The following is a 19,178-nucleotide window of genomic DNA, read 5'->3' on the forward strand; positions in this document are numbered from 1 at the left end:
ATCAAGTGATCTCTCTCCTGCCATCCATCTCCACTCTCTGACAGACAGAGGCTAGGGTCACCATTCCTTGCCCATCCTGGCTAATAGCCATTACTGGACTTAACCTCCATGAATTTATCCAGTTCTCTTTTAAACCCTGTTATAGCCCTAGCCTTCACAACCTCCTCAGCCAAGGAGTTCCACAGGTTGACTGTGTGCTGTGTGAATAAATACATCCTTTTATTTGTTTTAAACCTGCTGCCCATTAATTTAATTTGATGGCCCCTAGTTTTTATATTATGGGAACAAGTAAATAACTTTTCTTTATTCACTTTCTCCACATCACTCATGATTTTATATACCTCTATCATATCCCCCTTTAGTCTCCTCTTTTCCAAGCTGAAAAGTCCTAGCCTCTTTAACCTCTCCTCATATGGGATCCGTTCCAAACCCCTAATCATTTTAGTTGCCCTTTTCTGAACCTTTTCTAATGCCAGTATCTCTTTTTTGAGATGAGGTGACCACATCTGTACGCAGTATTCAAGATGTGGGCGTACCATGGATTTATATAAGGGCAATAAGATCTTCTCCATCTTATTCTCTACCCCTTTTTTAATGATTCCAAACATACTGTTTGCTGATGGTCTCCAGCAGCTGGTCCGTATCAAGGGGTAGCACAAGATCACATATATTGAACCCAGCAAGTGCCCTCATCAGCTGTGTCAGTTTTGGCAGCTTTCAGGCTGGGGACACATTACTAGAGTGAAAGACCAGGTATTCTGAAATGGGCACACTGAGGAATGCCACTACAAGGCCAGTGATCATGTTTGTGCCAAACTTCGGTGGCACAATATGACTGCCACTGCGCGAATATACAACCTGACTACCTCAACCCCTTTCCAGAGATTGATCCGGACAGCGCTTGGTTTTCAAGGAGGCTACGTTGCTTTAACATTTGCCATGAAGATGATGATGATGATGACTGACCAGATGAATAGCTTCCCAGATGCTGTGACAAAAGGTCTGTTGATCCAGTGATGTGTGTTAGGGTGAGGTCGACAAACAGAAAGTTCAGGTGACTCTCACTAAACAAGGAAAGTTATAGGGACATTTTCAGGGGGTCACGTATTGTACATGTGATGGGTAGCAGGGAAAACACTCTTTCCTTTTCTTTTTCTCTGTATCTTGGCTTGCTTTCCTCCTGTGGTACAGAGCAGAATGCAGTCTTTTTCAGAACATGGGTGTATGTCTTATATAAAAATACAAAATTAGATCTCAGAGAGCTGTAGTTCTATAGATATATTGCTCTGACACACTGTACCCCAAAGTAACACCCTGGCAACCCCAAATTCACCACTGTTATATAATTGCAACAAAGCTTGTACACAATATGTCATGTGAGGTGTCGATGGAAAGGTTATGGTTTGCTGAAGATGATTATCCTATCTGTATTCATGTCTCATTTTTGTACATGAAGTTACGAATATTGACTATGTACCTGTATGTCAGATGTGTTTGCTTCTGTTGTAAGTCCCACAAGGCAGTTTACATCTGGTCTAGCCAGCACATTGGGAATGGACTATTCAAGTTTATGGCCCGTCAATGAACACAGTGGGCCATGGAAGAAGCTCATCCACACCTGATGGACTTTTCTGAAGATGTTCTAGCTAGAATATGGGTAACAGCCCCTGTTATGACTCATTGAAACATGCAGGGCATGTGACCAGCTCCTGTGACACCGGACTCCATCTTGCCCCTGAACATCTCCACTAACTGTGCTAGGATCTTTGTTTGGGACAATGAAGTTCCCTCTGTATGGCAGAAGCTATGAAAGGGAGAACAAGCGTCACCAATTGGTCTCACTCCCCCCACAATGGAACACCTGAAAACACAGCTAGAGGGAAAAGGCTTTGACTGATGAGGGTGAAAAGGAGAAATCCCAGAGTGTTTATGGAAGATTGGTGAACTGTTGGAACCATCAGGATGAGACACTGCTTGATTCAAATCCTGTCTAGCTTATAGAACTCAGATTACAATTTTGCTTTATTTCTTAGGTAATCTACTTTGAGCTGTATGCTATTACTTAGAATCACTTAAATCTATCTTTCAGTAGTTCATATCCCTGTTTTTTTACCAAAAACACAATTTTTTGTTTGAAGTGTGAAGGGAAAACTGTTCCGGGGCTGGTACATTCTCCTCTCCACTTTGAAGGAGGGACAGACTGGGTAATAAACTTACCCTGGTCAGGTTTCTGACCAGGACAATATGGTACAGTTCTGAGATCCTAGGCTGGGTATATTTGGGGAAATTGGCTGGAGCCTCTTTATTGTTGACCCCTGAGTGACTGCCAAAAACATTCATGTAACTCTGCTGGGTGTGTCCCTTCCTGAGAATGTTTGTGTGAGTGCAGGACCTGCAGGGGTTTGCAGCTTTTCACATTATCACTGTGTGAGACGGTTCCCAGACTGGTATGCCAGAGGGCTCAGCGGTGCTCCAGTTCCAGGATGCACCCTGGGGAAGTCCGTCACAGTGGTGCAGCGAGCAGTGTGAAATGCACAACTTGTTGTTCTGAGAGAGATTTGCACTTGATACACTGGTGTGGAGATTTTAAGTGAGATGTTAAGTGTGGTGGCTGGAGGTCAGTCAAAGAGGTTGCCAGCTTGTTCCTTCCTGTTTCTTATTTTGGGAAAGGGAAGTAGGGACAGAAAAGCAGCAAGATGAGGGAAAATAGTGAAACAATTGTGAAATTGGAGCTATTCAGATTTCAGGCAGCAGAAAAAGAAAAATAGCATCGGAAAATTTTGGAGCTAAAGCAGAGAGACGCTGCCAGAGAGGAGGCTGACCACAGGAGGGCTATGGAACTAAAATAACAATAAATTGAGGAGAAAGTGGGAGATTGGAAACACCAATTGGACTAGCTGGAAAAGTAGAACCAGAACCTTCCCACTGCACTGATTCCCACCTCTCCAAAAATCCACAAATGGGAACAGCTGTGTCCTGCATGCAATGAGGCAGGTGATATTGCTGAATACTTCACTACCTTTGAAAGGCTTTGTGTGTTTCATAAGATTCATAAGTATACACTTGGACTGAGATGGAAATAGGAGACAGACTTTTTGAAAGTCTCTGGGTAAAGATAAAAGGGGTAAAAACCAAGGATGCTGTCATGTGTGATAGGGCAGGGCAGGGAGCCGAGCGAGAGTGATAGAGGGGAGATATATAATCCGTAGGCTAATTAAGGCGTGGTTCACTGTAGACGAGGGAGGGTTGCTACAGGTTAATTGGAGCACCTGTAGTCAATGAAGGCCCCTGCCACGAATCTAATAAAAAACCCTGCTTCAGGCAGACAGGGTGGTGCGAGGAAGGAGAGAGGACTGGAGTTTGGAGGTGTGTTGCTGACAATTGGAAGGTCATAGAAATGGAGGAAGGGAGACCCTTCCCCAGCACCAATGACTGAGGGTAACCCTACCCAAGAGGGAAGAGGGTAATAAACCCACAGGGGTTGAGAGGGGCTGGAGCTCAGAGTGAGGAGCAAACTCAGACCCCTCCCCCGCTTCCCTCCTCTACCACCTTCATGGGCCATGAGCGAGGTCCATTGTGCCCCAAGATCAGGGGCAAGGGCTGGTGTCCTAGCCCCCCCGCCAGGAAAAGCCTGGGACCCATCATACAAATATCAGCCATTTTACCACACATGGAAGGGGTCTGCTACACACCACCTAACCAGAAAGAAGAGGTGGATGAGCCTTTTCTTTTGAAATAACTAAGAAAATCATCCAAAGCACAGGACTTGGTGGTGATGGGGGACTTCAACTACTCAGACATCTGTTGGGGAAATAACACAGCAGGGAACAGATTATCCAAAAAGTTCTTGGAATGTGTTGGAGACAATTTTTTTTTATTTCAGAAGGTGGAGAAAGCTAGTAGGGGAGAAGTTGTTCTACATTTGTTTTTGACAAATAGGGAGGAACTGGTTGAGAATTTGAAAGTGGAAGGCACCTTAGGTGAAAGTGATCATGAAAGAGTTCATGATTCTAAGGAATGGTAGGAGGGAGAAAAGCAACATAAAGACACTGGATTTCAAGAAGGCAGACTTTAGCAAACTCAGGGAGTTGGTAAGTAAGATCCCATGGGAAGCAAGTCGAAGGGGAAAAACAATTGAAGACAGTTGGCAGTTTGTTAAAGGGACATTATTAAGGGCAGCAGAGCAAACTATCCCACTGCATAGGAAAGAGTAGGCGGTATGGCAAGCCTATCACATCTAAATCAAGGATAGATACCGCACTAGGGAGCATAGGGAGGTGTGTCCCAGAGGGGAGCCCAGAGAAGGGTGATGGAATCTAGTGAGGGGGTGGTTGAGAATCCCATTAACTCTGCAACTGGAGGCAACACCACCTCATAGACTCATAGACTCATAGACTCTAAGGTCAGAAGGGACCATTATGATCATCTAGTCTGACCTCCCACATGATGCGGGTCACAAAAGCTGACCCACCCACTCCTGGAAGAATTCTCTCCCTTAACTCAGCTGTTGAAGTCCCCAAATCATGATTTAAAGACTTCAAATCGCTGAGAATCCTCCAGCAAGCGACCCCTGCCCCATGCTGGGGAGGAAGGCGAAAAACCTCCAGGGCCTCTGCCAATCTACCCTGGAGGAAAATTCCTTCCCGACCCCAAATATGGTGATCAGCTGAACCCCGCGCATGCGGGCAAGATTCTCTAGCCAGACCCTCTGGAAAAAGTTCTCTGTAGTAACTTTTAATATCCCATCATTGACCATTGTTGCTAATTACCAGCGATGGCACGTTATTGACCTATTGACTAAAATCACTTTATCCCATCAAACCATCCCCTCCATAAACTTATCAAGCTTAATCTTAAAGCCAGAGAGGTCTTTCGCCCCCACTGTTTCCCTCAGAAGGCTGTTCCAAAACTTCACCCCGCTGATGGTTAGAAACCTTCGTCTAATTTCAAGCCTAAACTTCCCGACGGCCAGTTTATATCCATTTGTTCTTGTGTCCACATTAGTACTGGGCTGAAATAATTCCTCTCCTTCCCTGGTATTTATCCCTCTGATATATTTAAAGAGAGCAATCATATCCCCCCTCAGCCTTCTTTTGGTTAAGGTAAACAAACCGAGCTCCTCGAGTCTCCTTTCATACGACAGATTTTCCATTCCTCGGATCATCTTAGTGGCCCTTCTCTGTACCTGTTCCAGTTTGTATTCATCCTTTTTAAACATGGGAGACCAGATCTGCACACAGTACTCCAAATGAGGTCTCACCAGTGCCTTGTATAACGGAACCAGCACCTCCTTATCCCTACTAGAAATACCTCGCATAATGCATTCCAGGACCGCATTAGCTTTTTTCACGGCCACGTCACATTGCCGACTCATAGTCATCCTGCGATCAACCAGGACTCCGTGGTCCTTCTCCTCTTCCGTTACTTCCAACCGATGCGTCCCCAGCTTATAACTAAAATTCTTGTTATTAATCCCTAAATGCATAACCTTACACTTCTCACTATTAAATTTCATCCTATTACTATTACTCCAGTTTACAAGTCATCCAAATCTCCCTGCAGGATATCTCGATCCTTCTCCGAATTGGCAATACCTCCCAACTTTGTGTCATCCGCAAACTTTATCAGCCCACTCCTACATTTGGTTCCGAGGTCAGTAATGAATAGATTAAATAAAATCGGACCCAAAACCAAACCTTGAGGGACTCCACTGGTAACCTCCCTACAACCTGACAGTTCACCTTTTAGTACGACCCGCTGCAGTCTCCCCTTTAACCAGTTCTTTATCCACCTCTGGATTTTCATATCGATCCCCATCTTTTACAATTTAACCAATAATTCCTCATGCGGTACCGTATCAAACGCTTTACTGAAATCGAGGTATATTAGGTCCACCACATTTCCTTTATCTAAATAATCTGTTACTTTCTCAAAGAAGGAGATCAGGTTGGTTTGGCACGATCTACCTTTCGTAAAACCGTGTTGTAATTTGTCCCAATTGGCATTGTCCTCAAGGTCCTTAACTACTTTCTCCAGAAGTGCAGGTGGTGTACTGCCTGCAAGTTACAAAACTGTCCAGGTGATTAGCTGTGAGTCCTTCACAGCTGAGCAGGGGATAGATCCCATGCTATAGAGCATAGCGGTATATGTCCTAGAGCAGGGTCCAGAGAGCAAGGGGTCCAGAGAAGGAAACTGGGGGAGGAATAGTGGGAGAAAAGGAATAGTAGGAGAAAAGGAATGTCTCCTCACTCATCACATGGGGGAGGATGGCCAGGGTAGAATGGATGATTCAGTGTCCGTGCACCCAGGAACCCAACCTTTGGCTCAGGCTTTGAGAGGGAACTGTGTAACTGTTGTCCTGGAGGGGATCAGTCCAACAACTGACCTCTCGGGGGGCAGAGAGGGGGATTTCAGAGAGTACCCCAATCCAAGTCCTGACTTTTCAGGACTTTGTCCCTGACGTGCTTGTGAAAACTAACTCTATCTATTTAAGACATGATATAGATCATACTGAATAGATAGTGGTTTGTGAAAATGCTAACGACCCATCAAATGGAGGGGAGGAGGTAATTCCTTGTGATGGTAAGACACAAAAGCAGTTTTGAAAGAGCTACTGGGAGAAGACACACCTTTTAGCCCAGAGAGCACAGATCACAACTCTCTAGGAAACGGGGGTGGTGGTGGGAGGTCCCAGTACTGGGAGTGGGATCACAGGGAGAAAAATGAGGTGGGGATTTTTTGCATGGGCATAACCCTGGGGTTGGAAGCAGCTCCACAGAGGGCTAGCCAACATGCAAAGTCCCCTTACATCCTAACCCCACCAGACCATGGCATATCAATACCCTGAAGATGACCTTAGACTGAGATCCCTACTGAAGGGGACACCGAGGAGAAAGGAAAACGAGTAATTTAATACATAGTAAGGTTCAGGGAGGTGTTGAACAGACACAATGGGTATTGAACAAACCAAACTGTTCAAGCAGAAGATGTGGTATAATAAAAATACTTGGAAACGCCTACCTGTGATAAAAGATTTGCTGTGATTGTTAAATCTCACGATGCAAAGTTTGTTGCTAATATTAGAACTTTCTTATAATTTATAAGAAAGAATTTGGTACTGATGGTAAATCCTATGAAAAGGTGTAACACGCATGATGTGTGGGGAAGATTTTGGACATGCTAGGAATAGTAAACAAGAAGCAATGTGAGAATTCTGCTTCTCAGCTAACTCCTGTAAACAGGCCCAAAGCTTTTCACAACAGGGAAACCATAATAAACCTGGTCTGCTGTGTGGAAGGGGAGACTGAGGCACACCTCCTCAAAGCATTGATGAATAACTGTATTGAGTTATCACCAGCTGGAAAAGCACAATGCTTAACAAAGCTACACAGATAGAAAGAGAGGTTTTGTAGAAGTAGTGACCCAGAGAAGGCACTCTTGCTGACTTTCATTTGAGATCACTAGGCTGCTGTATAAAGTGTTAAAAGGTACACAGAACTTTGCAAGAACACCTGTGGGTAACACTACAATGTTTGCAATACTTGAGAGTTGTATGGTCGAAAGCTAAAGAGGGTCTTGGGCACATTGTCTCCACATTACGCAGTGACTAATACTCCTGCAGTAAACTAAGGGGGGAGGTGTAACATTCTGTTCCTCAAAGCAACACCCGGGCACCCTCATATTTACCATGGTTATGTGATTATGATGTGTTTTGTACAACATATGTCATGTAAGCTATCAATGGGAAAGTTATAATTTGCTGAATGTGATTACCCTATTTGTATGTGAGTATCATTTTTGTATCTAAAGTTATGTATAGTGACTATGTACCAGTATTTGAAGTGTGTTTGCTCCTGGGTAACACCCACAAGGTACTTTACATCCACTCTAGCCAACACATTCTGGATGAACCATCCAAGGTAACGCCCATTAAGAAACAGAATAGGCTTTAAAAGAAGCGTATCCCCACCTGATGGACTTTCCTATGAATGTTCTAGCCAGGATATGGGCAATGGCATCTGCTATGACTCATTGAAGCAGGCAAGGGCATGTGACCAGCTCATGTGACACTGGACTCCGTCTTGTGCCCACATTTTTCCACTAACTGCGCTGGGGACTTTTGCTTGGAAAAATGAAGTTCCCTTCACATGGCAGAAGCTGTAACAGGGGGAAGCGACATCATCTCTTGGCCTCACTCCCTCCACAACTCAACACCCAGAACCACCTTAGAAACAAGAACTGAACTGTTGCTGTGGTCCCAGGCTGAAGGGGGTTCTAGCCTGTGTATGGAAGATTGGCGGACTGTTTGTTCCATCAGGGTGACACACTCCTTGTATATTGTGTAGATTGTAATTTTGTTTTTTTCATAGGTAACTAACTTTGATCTGTCGTCTTTCTGTGTCGTTAATAAATCTGGTTTATATATTTTTACCTAATACAGTGTGTTATTTGAAATGCAAAAGGAAACAGGAACAGGGACTGGTGCATTGTCATCTCCACATTGAGGGGGGGGGGGCGGACGAGGTAATACACTTACACTGGTCAGGAATTTGACTAGGGCAAGACGGTACAGCTCTGGGGTCCTAGGCTGGGGAGCTGGGGGAAGTGGCTAGAGCCTCTCTATTGTTGGTTCATGAGTGGCTAGTGAAAGCTTTCATGTAACCACAGCTGGGTGTGTCCCTGCCTGTGTATGGCTGTGTAAATGCAAGACCTGGAGACGATTGCAGCTTGTCAGAGCTTCCCAGTATGAGAGGGGGCCCAGATTAGTATGTCAGAGGGGTCAGTGGTACCCCAGTTCCAGGTTACACCCAGGGGAAATCCCTCACACCCACAGCACGAACAGCCCCTGCTAGACCATAAGTCGATTTCCCTTTTGTAATGTGCTCAATTATTGATGGAGAGACAGTGGTTACGGCAGGGAAATCAGGACTCCTTGGTTCTGTCTGTCATTCTCTGTGTGACCTCGGTCAAGTCACTCTCCCTGTGAATCAGTTTACCTATCTGTAAAATGGGGATAGGTTCATAGAGACTTTCCTTTGCTAGGTGTTTTGACGATCCTTCAGTGAAAGGTGCTGCACAGTATGGTGATAGTTACTGATGAGAATTACAGATCTCTGATCCCTTAGCAACAACCCCGGGTGTCTGCAGAAAGTGTTTGTGTCTCAGGCATCTTTCTCCAGATTTCTCTGTCTACTCTCTACACTTCCCTCCTGTGCATTTACAGGGTATCAGACCCTATGGAGATCTCAGCATTATCCTGAGGTTTTGTACTAATCAACTATAATTTTTAAATATGCACAAAGCAGCCAATTCATGTGTGACTAAGCAGAGAGCCCGAGTGCTCTCATCTCCCTTTGGGAAAGTCCCTTAATTACTGTTTACTCCTAAAGGTGGATAAAGAACACAGAAGCGCAGACAGGCTGGTCTCCAGCCAGTTTGCATTCAGATGCCGCTTCTCCAGTAGATGCTGAGCTTAGCCCCCTGGGATTGCACACAGCTATATTATGAATACTGCACACCCCTGTGTGAGCTCTCAGCGTGGGATGTTGCTGCAGATGCTGGGGTGAGAGAGGTGTGGGACACGGCTACCTGAAGGGGATTCCCAGGGAAGACGCTTCCATCTCAGGATTCACAGGTACCCATCTCTAGCTGAGGAGCTCACCTGCTTGACAAACCCAGTGAAATGTGGGTGTGATGAGATAGAGAGTAAGTCTGTGGTCCTTTTCTCTCTGTGCAGCCATTAAAAACCCTATGGCCCTTGCCACAGGGGATGAATTTTCTCCAATATCATTGGCCTAAATGTCCCTCTTTGCTATGCCCACCCCAGCTCAAGGCCTCCAGCCCCAAAGTGGCTGCATTTCAGTGGCACAGTGGATCCTTCAGGAGGAAAGGTGTTAATAGATGTAGAAAACAAAAGTCAAATTCTGAAGCTATAGCCTGTAGTTTGCTTAGGCCCCACTGAAGGGGGGAGAGGGGGCTGTTTCTTGACTTTGACTTTTATCTGCTGGAATAATTATAAAATTTTGTCAACATGGGCAAGACACATTTTCTCCTAGCTTCATTTCAGATGTCAACTGAACTGTTATGCCTGAATTTTTCAAAAAACAATTCAGCCAGAAGCAGACATACTGCATGGGGAATTTCAGTCCGAATGGTTAAAGTTTGGCAAACTTATAAGCAACTGAAAATCAGGTCTCCTAATTGAAGGTGTCAGACAGCCTTAACTAACCGTGATGCCAACAGCACCCCCTACAAGGGCCAATCCATTTGTGAATGACATTCAGCTAAGCTCTTTGCTCCAACAATGTCTGTGGCAAGGAGTTCCACAGGCCAAATGTGATTTAAGCAAACAGTTTTCTTTTAGCAGTGTTATATGTTCAGACTTTCAATGTAATTGAATGTCCCCTTGTTCATGTGTTATGAAACACAGTGAATATAAATGTCTGATCTACTTTCTTTATCAATAGATTCATATAGTTTCCGACTTGAAGGGACCATTAGGTCACCCAATCTGACCTCCTGCATTGCACAAGCCATTAAATTTGACCCAGTTACCCCAGGGTTGAGCCCAATGACTTGTATGTGACTGAGGTGTATATAGGGTTAGAAGGGACCACAAGGGTCATCTGGTCTAACCCCTTGCCAGGAGCTGAACCATCCCAGACAGGTGACTATCCAGCCTACTTATGAAACTCTCCATCAAAGGAGCTTCCACAACCTGTCGTGGCATCTGTTCCATTGTCCTACTGCTCTTACTGTTAGGAAGTTTTCCCTGAGGTTTAATCGAAATCTGTTTTCCTGTACTTTGAACCTTTTGCCTCTTGTCCTGCCCTCTGTGGCAAGAGACAACATTTCTCCATCTTTTTTATGGCAGCCTTTCAAATATTTGAAGACTGCTACCATGTTCCCTCTCAATCTCCTCTTTTCCAAACTGTTACCGAAATGTCGGGTCCGCCTAGCTGAGAGCCAATAACAGCCAGACAGGGATAAGGAAAAAAAGGTTGCTTTATTCTGCAGAAGAAAGGAGAGCTTTGCACCTTGGTACAAAAACTCTAACTCATACAAAAAGCCAAAGATCTTTTATACACTCAAACACAGGCCCTGGTCGTGTTAACATTTGATTGGTGGTTAACAGACCCGGTAGTTTTGCTATCTGGTCAGTGAAAACCGGCTTGGGACCAGCTCCAACTACCTCAAGGCCTTGAAAGGGAAGACAGTTGAAAAGTTCAGGCTCCTGTGTACTTGAGGTGTCTGCTTCCCCAATGGCCGCTGGCTGACATAATGGCTACTAGCTGTTAAGTGGGGTCACTGCTGACTGTCACAAAACTAAACATACCCAGTTCTTCTGCCTTTGATCATACATAGCTGGACCGCTTGTCATAATATCATTAAATTTAACATGGCAGGAAAAACACCACATCTGCCCAACACTTAGCATTTAATTTCAGAAACGAGAACTACACAAAAATGAGGAGGCTAGTTAAACGGAAGTTAAAAGGTACAGCTAAAGTGAAATCCCTTCAAGCTGCATGGAAACTTTTTAAAGACACCATAACAGAGGCTTAACTTAAATGTATCCCCCAAATTAAAAAAACATAGTAAGAGAATCAAAAAAGTGCCACTGTGGATAAACAACAACCTAAAAGAAAAACAGTGAGAGGCAAAAAGGAAATCTTCAAAATGTGGAAGTTAAATCCTAGTGAGGAAAATAGAAAGGAGCATAAACTCTGGCAAACAAAGTAAAAAAAAAATATAATTAGGAAAGCTAAAAAAGAATTTGAAGAACAGCTAGCCAAAGATTCAAAAAGTAATAGCAAAAAAATTGGTAAGTACCAGGAAGCCTGCTAAATAACCAGTGGTGCCCCTAGATGATCGAGATGCTAAAGGAGCAGTGAAGGACGATAAGGCCATTGCAGAGAAACTAAATGAATTCTTTGCATAGGTCTTCACAGCTGAGGATGTGAGGGAAATTCAGAAATCTGAGCCATTCTTTATAGGTGAGAGATGTGAAGAACTGTCCGAGACTGAGGAGTCATTAGAGAAGGTTTTGGAACAAATTGATAAACTAAACAGCAATAAGTCACCAGGACCAGGTGGGATTCACCCAGGAGTTCTGAAGGAATGTGAAATTGCAGAACTACTAACTGTAGTCTGTAACCTACCGTTTAAATCAGCGTCTGTACCAGATGACTGGAGGATAGCTAATGTCATGCCAATTTTTAAAAAGGGCTCCAGAGGTGAACCCGGCAATTACAGGCCAGGAAGTCTGACTTCAGTACCTGGCAAACTGGTTGAAATGATAGTAAAGAAAAAAATGGTCAGACACAGAGATAAACATAATTCTGGGGGGAAGAGTCAACATGGTTTTTGTAAAGGGAAATCACGCCTCAGCTGGAGGTCAACACAGTTTGTCCTAAAGGTTAATCTCCCTCATTGCTAAACACTGGGTCCTTAATTCCAACTGGAATTTGTCTGACTTCAGCTTCCTGCCTTGCTCTGCCTTTCTTGGCTAGACTAAAGCGACCGTTATTACTATTTAAGATAAATAAATGAAGGTCTTTGAGTGTCTCACTGTCTGGCATCTTTTCCAGGCTCAATTTGTTTTTGTGGCTCTTTTCTGCACCCTCTCCAATGTTTCAACAACCGTTTTGAAATATAGGCCCCAGGACTAGATGCAGTCGGTTTCACCAATGCCATGTGCAGAGGTAAAATCCTTCCCCTGCTCCAACTCACCACTCCCCTGTTTATGCATCCAAGGATCGCATCACCCTTTTGGCCACAGCACTGCACTGGGAGCTCACAATGATTTCGTTGTCCACAATGACCCCTAAATCCTTTTCCAGGTCCCTGCGCTCCATAATACAATGCCCTAGTCTATAGGTCGGGCCTGCATTACCTGTTCTGAGAGGATCACTTTGCATTCGAGTGTATTAAAACATTTTGTTTGCATGGGCCCAGCTCACCGAACGCCCCACATCAGTCAATGTACCTGCCCTGGCCTCCTCATTGTACACATTCTGCCAATCTTTAGGTCATCTGCTAATTTTATCTGCATTGATTTTCTATTTGCTTCCAGATCCTTGATTAAAATATTGAATAGCATCAGAATTGATCCCTGCAGAAACCCACCAGAAACAGCCCCATTCACTGACAATGGCCCATTGACAACTCCTTTCTGAGACCTATCAGTTAGCCAGTTTTTAGTCCATTTAACATGTGCTCTACTGATCTTGTATAGTGTTTATTTTTTTATCTGAATGTTTTCCCCTACTAAATCAAATGACTCAGAGAAATCGAAGTCTATTGCATCTGTACAGTTCCCTTGATCAACCAAATGTGTTCTCTCATTAAAAGATGAAATCAGGTTTATTTGACAAGACCTGTTTTCCATAAACCCAGTCGTTGATTGACATTAATTATATTGCTAGACTTTTTTTAACTAATCCCAGACTAGCTTTTCCATTGTTTCCTAACTTTGTCAAATCTTTTTTAAAGCTTTCCCTTTATTTTTAATAGTTTAAATTTAACACAGCACTGTGCTATTTATGCTTTTTCATATATATATATTTCATCACCTCATGTGATATGAGTACTTCATACTGCTTCTTTCCAAATGCAGAACAAAAATATTTCTTGAACACCTCTGCCTTTTCTGCAACATTAACAATTTTCTTTTCTCTCTCTAGGAATTGGCCAAAACCTTTTCTAGGCTTTCTTTTCTTCTTAATATAATTAATAACCTCTTTTTTTGATCCTTAGCCCTGCCACGCATGGATTTCTACCTAATAGCTTTCACGTTACTTATCAATTTTCATAAATTCTAATTTGTATCATTTGTTATCTATTTCCCCTTTTTTCAATTTGTTATGTGTTGCTCACCCCCCCCCCACCCCCAGCCCCAATTACTGCCTTCACTTTGCCACTGAACCAGGTTTTTAGCCAAAGTTTTCCACTTTCTCGGCTGTGGTATTGTGGGGTTTTAGCTATCTAATAAACTTAAAGAACTCCCAAGTTTCATTCCCATTTTTCTGTCTAAATTTAACCTCCCAATTAGTTTTATTGATATGTTGCCTAAACTTTGGGGAATTGGTCCCTTTGAAGCACCAAGTGTCTGTACATATTACTGGTTGGGAACTCTTCTCCATTTTTCCATTTGAATGTCATCAGTTCATTTGTTTATTTTCCTCTCCTCTATCATAAGCCCCCTTATTTTTCTCTTCTCTAAACTAAACAGTCCCAGACTTTTCAGTCCGCATATGACAGCCTCCCCCATTCTCACAGCCTGTCTCAGAAACCACCTTTCTATCTGCTAGATCTTTTATAGAGACTGAGTGACTAAAACTGAGCACATGTCCAGAGCAGCTTATTGTCCATCTCTTCCCTTAGGCATACGAACATTGTCTTTGTTTGGCTACTGCTACGAATGAGCAGGTGTTTCCGTGGAATTGCTATCAATGACACACAGGTCTTTTCCCTGAGCTAAGCTCTAGTTGGGATGCATCCCCTGGCACATGTCTTTGCAAAAAAAAAATTTTTTTTCTCACTCTCAGATGCAGAACAACTGGGTGAATGGGGAACTACTTACACTATGGACACTCTAGCCTGGGTTTCATTGCATTAAGGATCAATGATGGATAACCAGGATCCACACTTGTGTTTCCTTCTGGTGCCTATTAATATTTCCCACACCATGATGTGCAGGAATTTCCCATGAAGTATGTAATTGGCATTAGTAGGGCCAGTTGTTCATAATTAATTCCTCTGAAGAAGGAAAATATCAGTTTTCAGTGTGTGAGGAGCGACCAATATGCTTCACCCATGAGAACAGCCCCGAGTCTCGTATTAACACTGTCTCTCCATTCAGGTATTTGTCCTGCGATCATCACTCTAGACCCTGGGCACATGCAGGAAGTCAGGGGAACGTACGGTACATGCAGGAGACACCGTTCTGCCTCAGAGTTGGACACTTTCTCCCCTAGTCCATGTCAGATTCCAACACAACCGACTTCATCAACCCCTCCACCTTCATCCTGCTGGGCATTCCTGGCCTGGAGGCATCCCATCTCTGGATCTCCATCCCCTTCTGCACCATGTACACCATAGCCGTCTTGGGGAACTTCACCATCCTGTTCATCGTGAAGAGGGAGCCCAGCCTGCATAGGCCCATGTACTATTTCCTCTGCATGCTGGCCGTCACTGACCTGGTCCTGTCTACATCCACCCTTCCCAAAATGCTGAGCATCTTCTGGTTCAATTCCAGGGAGATCAATTTCAGTGCCTGCCTTACCCAGATGTACTTCATTCACTGCTTCACAGGGATGGAGTCTGGGATCTTTGTAGCCATGGCTTTGGATCGCTGTGTGGCCATATGTAATCCCTTAAGGCATTCTACCATCCTGACAAACCCTGTGGTGGCCAAGATTGGCCTGGCCGTGGTGCTGCGCGGTGGCATATTTGTACTGCTCTATCCCTTCCTGGCTAGGCAGTGGCCTTATTGCAGAACCAACATCATCCCCCACACATACTGCGAGCACATAGCTGTCGTGAAGCAGGCCTGCGCTGACATTCGTGTCACTGTTTACTACGGCCTCTTTTTGATAGTCTCTGGGATGGGTCTGGATATGTTTTTTATCACCGTGTCCTATATCCAGATCCTCAGAGCCATCTTCAGCCTCCCCACAAAGGACGCCCGGCTCAAGACTTTTGGGACCTGCATCTCCCACCTCTGTGCCATCTTAGCCTTTTATGCCCCAGCTCTCTTCTCCTTCCTCACTCAGCGGTTTGGACACAATGTACCCCAGCATGTCCATGTTCTCATGGCCAACATGTACCTCCTGGTTCCCCCCATGCTAAACCCCATCATTTATGGGGTGAGGACCAAACAGATCCGAGACAGGCTGCTCCGGCTCTTCCCTCATAAAGGGACCTAACATTTTCTCCTGGTGCTCTGGCTCTCAGACCATACAGCTCCATACAGAACTGGCTGGTGACATGGTGCCAGACCCTCTTCCCTGAATCACTGACTGGATAGTCAGAGACATTAAACCCTTTCCTGACCTGGCTGTGCTGTGTCAGTTTGACAATCTGGGGGATCAGTCTGTGTGCAACTCATGAACTCATAGGGTTGCCATCTTTGTAATTGCTGGTAACTGGACCCCAGAGGCCCTGCCCCTTGTTTCACCTCTTCTGCTAAGGCTCCACACCTGCTCTGCCTCTTTCCACACAAGGTGTCTCCCCTGTTGCTCGCTCTTCTCATCCCCTTCTCCTGTCACTTGTTGTATCATCACCACCTCCTCCCCCTCCCCAGCCACAAGGGAGCCCTTTCAGATTTTGGGGGGGAGGGGTATCAATTGTAACCATTATTCCAATGGCTGTTTAGGCACTTTAAAACTGTAGGTTTTTTTGGCAGATAGCTTAACAATTAGCTGACAGGCGCGCTGTATCTAATTCCTTATAAAAGAAAGAAAAATAAATAAATATTAGACCCACTCAGCTCGAGTACTAACATGTTCTGATATTTTGTGGCAAGTCACTGAAGGGACACTGGTTAGGTTTAGAAATGTAATGTATATTCTTATTTTGTTACTAACTCTGCGGAGTGAGGGGACCCTGTCAGGACTCCTGGGTTCCATCTCAGCTCTGGGAGGAGAGTGGGGTCTAGTGGGCTACAGAGGGGGCAGATACATCTGGGGTCTATATAAGAACATCAGAATGGCCATACTTGGTAAGACCAATGGTCCACCTAGACCAGTATTCTGTCTTCCAGCAGTGGCCAATGCCAGGTGCCCCAGAGGTAATCAACAGAACAGGAAATCATCAAATGATTCATCCCCTGTCATCCACTCCCAGATTCTGGCAAACAGATGCTAGGGACACCATCCCTGCCTATCCTTGCTATTAGCCATTGGTGGATCTGTCCTCCATGAATTCATCTAGTTCTTATTGGAAACCTGTTATACCTTTGGCCTTCACAACATCCTCAGGCAAAGAGGGATCCACAGATTGACTGTGAAGAAATACTTTCTTTTCTTTGTTTTTAATCTGCTGGCTATTAATTTTATTGGGTGACCCCTAGCTCTTGTGTTATGTGAATGAGTAAATAATATTTTCTTATTCAATTTTCCACATCATTTATGATTTTATAGACCTCTATCATATCCCCCCTTAGTCAGCTCTTTTCCAAGCTGAAAAGTTCTAGTCTTTTTAATCTCTCCTCATACGGAAACTTTTCCATACCCCTAATAATTTCTGTTGCCCGTCTCCAAATCCAATAAATCTTTGATGAGATGGGGTGACCAAATCTGCATGCAGTATTCAACGGTTCATACTGAAAGGTGAACTGTCAGGTGGGAAGGAGGTTACTAGTGGAGTTCCTCAGGGATCGGTTTGGGGACCAATCTTATTTAATCTTTTTATTACTGACCTTGGCACAAAAGTGGGAGTGTGCTAATAAAGTTTGTGGATGACACAAAGCTGGGAGGTATTGCTAATACAGAGAAGGACTGGGATATCATACAGGAAGATCTGGATGACCTTGTAAACTGGAGTAATAGTAATAGGATGAAAATTAATAGTGAAAAGTGCAAGGTCATGCATTTTGGGATTAATAACAAGAATTTTGGTTATAAATTGGGGACACATCAGTTGGAAGTAACAGAGGAGGAGAAGGACCTTGGAGTATTGGTTGATCATAGGACGACTATGAGCCGCCAATGTGATATGGCCGTTAAAAAAGCTAATGCGGTCTTGGGATGCATCAGGTGAGGTATTTCCAGTAAAGATAAGGAGGTGTTAGTACCCTTATACAAGGCACTGGTGAGACCTCATCTAGAATATTGTGTGCAGTTCTGTTCTCTCATGTTTAAGAAGGATGAATTCAAACTGGAACAGGTACAGAGAAGGGCTACTAGGGTGATCCAAGGAATGGAAAACCTGTCTTATGAAAGGAGACTCAAAGAGCTTGGCTTGTTTAGCCAAACCAAAAGAAGGCTGAGGGGAGATATGATTGCTCTCTATAAATATATCAGAGGGATAAATATCAGGGAGGGAGAGGAATTATTCAAGCTTAGTACCAATGTGGACACAAGAACAAATGGATACAAACTGGACATTAGGAAGTTTAGACTTGAAATTAGATGAAGGTTTCTAACAATTAGAGGAGTGAAGTTCTGGAAAAGCCTTCCAAGGGGAGTAGTGGGGTCAAAAGACATATCTGGCTTCAAGACTAAGCTTGATAAGTTCGTAGAGGGGATGGTATGATAGGATAGCCTAATTTTGGCAATGAATTGATCTTTGATTATTAGCAGGTAAATATGACCAATGGTCTGTGATGGGATGTTAGATGGGGTGGGATCTGAGTTACTACAGAGAATTCTTTCCTGGGTGCTGGCTGGTGAGTCTTTCCCACATGCTCAGGGTTTAATTGATCGCCATATTTGGGGTCGGGAAGGAGTTTTCCTCCAGGGCAGATTGGCAGAGGCCCTGGAGGTTTTTTGCCTTCCTCTGCAGCGTGGGGCATGGGTCACTTGCTGGAAGATTCTCTGCACCTTGAGGTCTTTAAACCACGATTTGAGGACTTCAATAACTCAGACATAGGTCAGGGGTTTGTTACGGGAGTGTGTTGGTTAGTTTCTGTGGCCTGCGTTGTGCAGGAGGTCAGACTAGATGATCATAATGGTCCCTCCTGACCTTAAAGTCTATGAGTCTATGTGAGTGTACCATGGATTTACATAGAGGTGTTGTCAGATGCTACCGGTGTGGTGCTTCTGCTTTCTCCTGTTGATATCACTCGACTGTGTATGTGTGTTCCCTCTGTGTGCTGCCCCAGCTCTGCGCAGATCGCTGACACAGCAGACCCGACAAGAACCCCCAATGACCACAGAGTCTAGTAAGGTACAAAGGCACCTCGGCCAGGTTTATTGCAATCTCGGACACAATTGCAGTTCCCTGTAGGTTTCTGAGCTTAATTCAGGGCATACTATGAGAAAGTGCCTCTTGGCAAGGACCCGGCTCAGTGGCGGGACTTTCCACTGCCCCTGTGGCCGGACAAAGACACCGCCCCAGGGATACATTCTTATACACAGGTACAAACAAGTTACACATCACTCCTGACGTATTGAGGTGCAACCCCTCTACGCAGCAAGGTACAACCCCTCTACGTAGTAAGGTACCGCCTCGCA

General features: G+C 44.3%; 1 protein-coding gene across 1 annotated transcript; it reads left to right on the plus strand.

Moving 5' to 3' along the window:
• The first annotated feature begins 14,981 nt into the window (after positions 1-14,981).
• Positions 14,982-18,045, plus strand: LOC101945915 (olfactory receptor 52E4-like). Its single transcript, XM_005290058.2, has 2 exons — positions 14,982-15,910; positions 17,643-18,045. Exons 1-2 carry the CDS (start codon positions 14,982-14,984, stop codon positions 17,761-17,763), a joined length of 1,050 nt encoding a protein of 349 aa, XP_005290115.2. The 3' UTR covers positions 17,764-18,045.
• Positions 18,046-19,178: the final 1,133 nt, after the last annotated feature.

This window comes from Chrysemys picta, chromosome 1, assembly GCF_011386835.1.
Source record: "Chrysemys picta bellii isolate R12L10 chromosome 1, ASM1138683v2, whole genome shotgun sequence".
In the NCBI taxonomy this organism is placed as follows: domain Eukaryota; kingdom Metazoa; phylum Chordata; order Testudines; family Emydidae; genus Chrysemys; species Chrysemys picta.

Coding starts and splice junctions, on each gene's coding strand:
- LOC101945915 (XM_005290058.2), top strand. CDS start 14,982: ATGTCAGATTCCAACACAACCGACTTCATCAACCCCTCCACCTTCATC. Junction 15,911..17,642: donor GACAGGCTGCTCCGGCTCTT/CCCTCATAAAGG, acceptor GGGGACACATCA/GTTGGAAGTAACAGAGGAGG.